The sequence below is a fragment of the Hypomesus nipponensis genome, chromosome 9 (genome assembly GCF_054491055.1).
Source record: "Hypomesus nipponensis isolate SF chromosome 9, ASM5449105v1, whole genome shotgun sequence".
Taxonomy (NCBI): Eukaryota; Metazoa; Chordata; class Actinopteri; order Osmeriformes; family Osmeridae; genus Hypomesus; species Hypomesus nipponensis.
Window position 1 is genome coordinate 2,301,084 of NC_140369.1, and position 6,417 is coordinate 2,307,500.

General features: G+C 59.2%; 1 protein-coding gene across 1 annotated transcript in view; it reads right to left on the reverse strand.

Annotated features, from left to right (window-relative positions):
* The window catches only part of chd6 (chromodomain helicase DNA binding protein 6), a 30,679-nt gene that overhangs the window by 6,082 nt on the left and 18,180 nt on the right, over nt 1-6,417 (reverse strand). The window contains 12 exon segments of the mRNA XM_084705348.1: nt 238-1,714; nt 1,909-2,549; nt 2,552-2,971; nt 3,162-3,370; nt 3,468-3,888; nt 4,179-4,233; nt 4,413-4,572; nt 4,769-4,898; nt 5,093-5,196; nt 5,282-5,371; nt 5,611-5,770; nt 6,045-6,244. Of these exon segments, the coding sequence (XP_084561474.1) occupies nt 238-1,714; nt 1,909-2,549; nt 2,552-2,971; nt 3,162-3,370; nt 3,468-3,888; nt 4,179-4,233; nt 4,413-4,572; nt 4,769-4,898; nt 5,093-5,196; nt 5,282-5,371; nt 5,611-5,770; nt 6,045-6,244 (4,067 nt within the window).

The window sequence follows — 6,417 nt, forward strand, 5'->3', positions numbered from 1 at the left end:
CAAGACACACTGATCACACCAAACTCACCCAACAACGCCTAGATAACTGGCTTTACCACAGGATTCCTTTCGCTTTTCATTTATTTCGAAAAGTGACGGCTAAACTTAAGTCCCGACGGTAGCTCAGCGGGTAAAGCATTCGACCGCAGATCAAAAGGTTGTGGGTTCCAATCCTCCTCTGCACTTGGGATGAAAGCGTCCGCTAGATAAACGGAAGTGTGTCGTTGTGCCTCTTACCTGGCGTGCGTCTCTCCTCCATCTTGGGGCTGAGCACGGTGCTGTCGGCCTCCAGCAGCTCTGTCTTGGGTTCCAGACAGTCTGGCTTCACACAGTAGACCAGACCTTCAGGCTTCAAGCAGTAGACCAGGCCTTCTGGCTTCACAGAGAGACCCAGACCTTCTGGCTTCACAGAGAGACCCAGACCTTCTGGCTTCACAGAGAAACCCAGACCTTCTGGCTTCACAGAGAAACCCAATCCTTCTGGCTTGACTGGAAACACCAGACCTTCTGGCTTGACTGGAAACAGAAGACCTTCTGGCTTGGTCTCAGAGCAGTCAGTCTTCCCAGGGAGCACCAGAGCCGGCTTCTCCTCCTCCGGCTCCTCAGCCTTCAGAGGGAACCCGGATGGTTTCAGCTCCTCGCTCGTCTGGTTCAGCGGGTAGTCCCCTGCCTCCATCTTGACCGCCAGGACCAGGGGCCCCGGGCTCGGCTTGGTCTCGGGCCCAAGGGAGAGCTCCTCGTCCTCGGGCTTGGTGCTGCCAGGGTCCAGGCCCAGGAAGCCACCTGGGCCCAGCCTGCTGTCCACCAGAACCCCATGGCTCTGCTCCTCCAGGCTGGCCTCGTTCTTCACCTTCCCCGGGGCCAGGGGTGCCTCTACCCGGGCTGTGGGAGGGGAGGGTGATGGGGGGAAGACGGAGGGGGCGAGGGAGGTGTGTGCGGGAGGTGTATGCTGTGTGAGGGTTCTCCCAAGTTCTGCCTCCTCATTGCAAGGTTCCTCAGGTTCTAGCTGGTACTGTTCCTGTAGGGGTTCTAGGAAGGTTCCCCCAACATCTTCTGCTGAGGTTCCCTCTCCGGGTTCCTCCATGGTTCTCTGCTCAGCCAGGCCTTCTAGAAGCTTGTGACCCTCGGACCGGGGAACAGCCTCGTTCCCCGGGTTCCCCAGAGTCCCACCCCTCTCCCAGGCCTCGTCCCCTGGGCCGGGCGGAACCCGTAGGGCCCCGGGTAGACACCCCATCTCTCCTTCCTCAAGGCTGGGCTCTACCTCCATTGCCTCCTCGTCCAGCTCCACCGGGCTCTCTCCAGCCTCCAGCCCCAGGGCCGTCTCCCCCAGCGTTCCTGAGTAAGGCTGCTCCTGGGCTGGGTCGTCTTCGCAGGCAAGTCCCTGGTCCTGGGGGTCTGAGTAGGCCTCATCTGGAGCCTGCTCACCATGGGAAACCGGCACTAGACGCGGCTCCTCCCCCTCCATACATGGCTCCTCCCCCTCCAGCCCCTGGCTGTCACCAGACAGCTCCTCCTCCTTGTCGAACTCGAACGCTGGCTCCACCCCTTGTGTGTGGCTGGTCAAGGCATCTGTGACATCATCAGTGTGGGACAGGGAGAGGGGCGGAGGGGGGATGTGGGAGAGGGAGAGGGGCGGAGGGGGGATGTAGCGGGGAGGAGGACTGGCTGACAGGTCTGTCGGCTCCACGCTGGGGTCCTCGCTCACCCCGATGTCCTGGAGGAGAGAGGACAGGGTCAAAGGTAAGGGTCAGAGTTAGACAGGCAGAGTTAGACATGGCCTACCTTGGACAGCATCAAGTGTACCGAGTCTAGTATTGAGACCCGGCCTACCTTAAAGTGTACAGAGTCTAGTATTGAGACCCGGCCTACCTTAAAGTGTACAGAGTCTAGTATTGAGACCCGGCCTACCTTGAACAGCATGAAGCTGGAGGGTAGAGACCCTCCCCCAGAGGGGTGAGAGGGGGAGGAGGAGGGGGGGAGACCCAGGCAGTCTTCCAACGTCTCCTCCGCTCCACCCCCGTCTCCCCCCTGCCCCTCCTCCTCCTCCAGAAACCCCGCCTCCAGAGTGGGCGGGCCCAAGATGGCGTCCGCCTCGTTGAACATGTGATGGGTGGGGCTAGCGTGGTCGCCGGGCTCCCAGGAAGCCTGCAATTGGTCGAGCTGCATGGAGGGAGCCAATAGGCCGGTTTCCTCCTCCGAGCCCTGCTGGCCAACCAGCACGTCGCTCCGCAGCTTCCCCGCCATAGACTCCGCCCCCACGCCGTAGGAGTTGAGCATGCTCTGTCCGGCCGCGGCCGAGTTAAAGGGGAAGCCGCTGAGGCCGTCCTTGCTCTTCCCCAGAGCGTCGGGGTCAGAGGTCAGGGGGTCGTGGTGGAGCGAGGCCAGGTCCAGGCTCTCCTCCAGCGGGGGGCAGTCCAGGTAGCTCCCCTCCCGACCCCCAGGCACCATCCCCAGGCCGGCCCTGGGGTCCGCCCCCCCTGCCTCTGGCACTCCCTGGAGGTGTGGGTGGGAAGGGGACGGGTGCAGTGGGGCGTGGTACTCAGGCGGGGGCTGGGGGAGGAGCAGGGGCCTGGGTCGTACAGGCAGCAGTGGGGGTGTGAGGAGGAGGGTGGGGGGGGCAGGCCAGGGTGGTGGTGGGGGTGTTGAGGAGGCGGGTAGCCCTGCCGCCTCTCCTTACAGACGTAGTTCCTATGCGCCTCCAGGAAGCACAGCTGGGGGTCGTTCAGGATGTAGTAGTCTGTGCGGCTCAGGCCGTGCCGGGCGGCGCCTAGCAACAGGTCGCGGTCGTGCTTGCCGCACTCCCACCACACCGGGAGGTACAGGCTGGGCCGGCACAGCTGTAACCGCGGCGACAGCAGCGGGTGACGCAGCACCTGCTCGCGGATCTTCCGCAGGAGCTCGATGCGGTACAGGGTCCTCGCCGCACGCTCCTCCGTGATTGGCTCCAGGAAGAGGGAGTGGTCAACCGGGCCTGGGGGGAGGAAGGGGGGAGGGGAGGAAGGGGGCGGGGAGGAAGGAATGGAGAGGAGGGAGGGTAGGGGAAGGAGAGAGGTGGAAAGAGAGAGGAGAGGACAGAGGAAAAAAAAAAGACAGATTTAGTTGCTTTATGCATACAGACACAGGACACAAGTTCCTCCCCCCCCCTCCTCCCCCTGCAGTACCTTCGTCCTTCCGAGGGGGCAGTCTGCAGGCAGTGCGGCACATGGAGACAAAGCTGTAGAAGTATCTCTCCAGGCTGTGGTCCGTCTTGCGGTCTAGGCGGGCCAGGGCTCTGAACTGAGCCCAGTCAAAGCACTTCCTCTCTGGGTCAAACACCACCCCGAACGAAGACACCGTACGGTAGAAGTCTGCCTGCTCCCTCCGAGTCCACCTGGGAACACACAAATGCATGCAAACACTCATTACAGATAAACACACACACACACAGTGTGTAAGGACAGTAAGTTGTTCCACAACAGTAACATCACCTCCTCTGCCACTCCAGGAAGAGTGGGTCTGGCTCCGCCCCCACCGAACAACGCCTCAGCTCCTCTCCCAGTTGCCACGCCAATGGCCCATGACCCGCCCCCAGCCCGTCATGAAACAGGAAGTCGTGTCTGATTGGCTCGCGGCGGGTGAATCGCTGGTACGCTGTGATGAGGCGTCTCAAACGGGCTGTGAGGGCGGGGCCTGCTGGCCACAGGGGCCGGCCTTGGAAGTTAGGCTCCACCCCTCCACACTGAGGCTCCACCCCTCCACACTGAGGCTCCACCCCTCCAAACTGAGGCTCCACCCCTCCACACTGAGGCTCCACCCCTCCACACTGAGGCTCCACCCCTCCACACTGAGGCTCCACCCCTCCACAAGGAGGCTCCACTCCTTCCTGGGTAAGGTCCACACTGAGGGAGTCTAGAGACAAGGAGGAGAAGGGATAGGAGGGGTTAAGAGAGGCAGAGTCAGTGAGAGCGAGAGAGAGAGCGATACAGAGAGAGAGAGAGAGAGAGAGAGAGAGAGAGAGAGAGAGAGAGAGAGAGAGAGAGAGAGGAGGGTAGAAAGATAGAGAGGAGGATAGAGAGATGGAGAGGGGTGGAGAGAGAGGTGGAGAGAAAAAGGGGGGTGGAGAGAGAGAGACAGAGAGTGGGAGAGAGAGATGGAGATGGTTGACCAGTGATGGATCCATTACAGAGGCCGGTTCTCACCCGGAGCCACACTGTCAGGCTTGTCTGCGGCGTCACTGCTCGAGCCTGTCTCCTCCTGACACACACACACACACAACCACACACACACAACCACACACACACACACACACACACACACACATAGCCTAGTTAAACACGACTAGTAGAGTAATTAGATGTATTTGAGACGTGTTAACGATTTCTTAACATCTGTTAAGCAGTCTCGTTATTAAGATGCTCCCCAGGTGGTCTTACCTTCGTGTCCTCTCCTTCCTCTCCTCCCTCTGCCTTGGAGCTTGTCTCCTCCCTCGTCTCATCTCTCGTCTCCTCCCTCGTCTCCTCTCTCGTCTCCTCTCTTGTTTCCTCCCTCGTCTCCTCCCTCGTCTCCTCCGTCACCTCCTCACTCTTACACATGCTGAGACACACACACACACAGCATCACCCTCAGTCTCCTTTTTCCCTCACCCCCACCCTCACCCGCTCCCTAAGCCCCTTCCTCACCCCCACCCTCACCCCCTCCCTCACCCCCTCCCTCACCCCCTCCCTAACCATGTGTGTGTGCGTGAGTCCTGTGTTCTGAGTTTGTATTTTAGCATGTGCGTGTGTCCTACCTGTCGGTGAGGTCGGAGCCACCCTCCCCCCCTCCCTGCTCCCCCGTCAGGGCGGAGGCGTCGGGCATGCCCACCCGCTCCAGGAAGCACAGGCCTGGATCCACACGCATGGCGTTGTAGCGCTCATACCCTGGGAGGAACACACACAGAGCACACACACAGACACACACACACACACACATTATTAATGTTTTCTTAGCATCCTAACATAGTATCCTAGCAGCCTACCATACTGGAATCCTAGCAGCCCACCATGCTGGTATCCTAGCAGCCCACCATGCTGGTATCCTAGCAGCCTACCATGTTGGTATCCTAGCAGCCTACCATGTTTGTGGACACCGATCAGCAGAGACTTGTCAGCCTCCACGTCCCACCAGCCAGCTGGCACCTCGATGTAGTCGATGTCAGGAAGGGACACCTCCAGTTTACTGCAACACACACACACACACACAGTTAGCCATGACCCTCATGTGCAGACAGGACCAGCAGCATGTACCGTGTGGGGGTCTGTACCTGGCGGGGATTCCCTCTAGGGCCTGGGTGGCAGCCTCCCCCAGCACCTCCACCTTCAGGTAGTACAACATCCTCACCCTCAGGAGCACCCTGCAGGAGAGGACAGTGTTAACAAGCAGAACAGAGTCTGGTGCTACAGATAACTGGGCCACAGTCAAACTGATTCCTGTATTTGTAGTCAGATTACTAGTTAGCATGTTATGCATCCTAATTGGTACGGCGTTGCTTTAGGCATTGCTAGGCGACCTACTTGTCGCGGTGTTGTTAAGAGGTGTTGCTAGGATACCAACTTGTTGCAGTGTTGTTTGAGGTGTTGCTAGGCGACCTACTTGTTGCAGTGTTGTTTGAGGTGTTTCTTGTAGCTGTCGTCGTGCAGCACCACCTCAGGGTTGCAGTGGACCAACCAATCAGCTTGCTGCAGCTCCGGTGGGCTTAGCTGGGTCTTCAGCTTCTTGCCCTTCCTCCCCCGCGGCACCGGCGCTGACAGGCCTGGGCACAACACACCACTCATAAAGCTAACATGCTAATACTAACTGGGATTGTGTGGTTTAGTGCTAACATACTAACACAGGCTGGGGTTGGGTAGGTTAAAACTAAATATGCTAGCACAGGCTGGATTTGGGTGGGTTAACGCTAACATGCTAACACAGGCTGGGTTTGTGTGGATGAGTGTTAGCATGCTAACACTGACTGGGTCTAGGTGGGTAAATCCTAGCAGGCTAACACTGGCTGTGTGTAGGTGGGTGAATGCTAGCATGCTAACCGGAGTGGTTTTGCAGGGCCTGGTCCTGGCCGTCCTTGCTGGGGGTGATCAGGTCCCAGATGAAGCTCTTGATCTTGTCGTCTCCCTTGTAGTGCCGTAGGCAGTACACCAACAGCGCCCGGCACACCACCTCCATGTCTCTCTCCGTCAGGTGCCATTTAAAACGCCCGTGGCTCAGGATGTCCTTCCATCTCCCCCATCTGGGGGGGGGGGGGGGGGGAGACGATGAGGGGGGAGGGAGGATGGGGTGGGGGGGGGGGGGAGGAAGGATGGTGGGAGTGAGGGAAGACAAGGGGGGAAGGAGGAGGGGGTAGATAAGAGGCGTGGACAGAAAAAAAAGTTATTAAATATCAAGCTGACCTTGATATTAGTG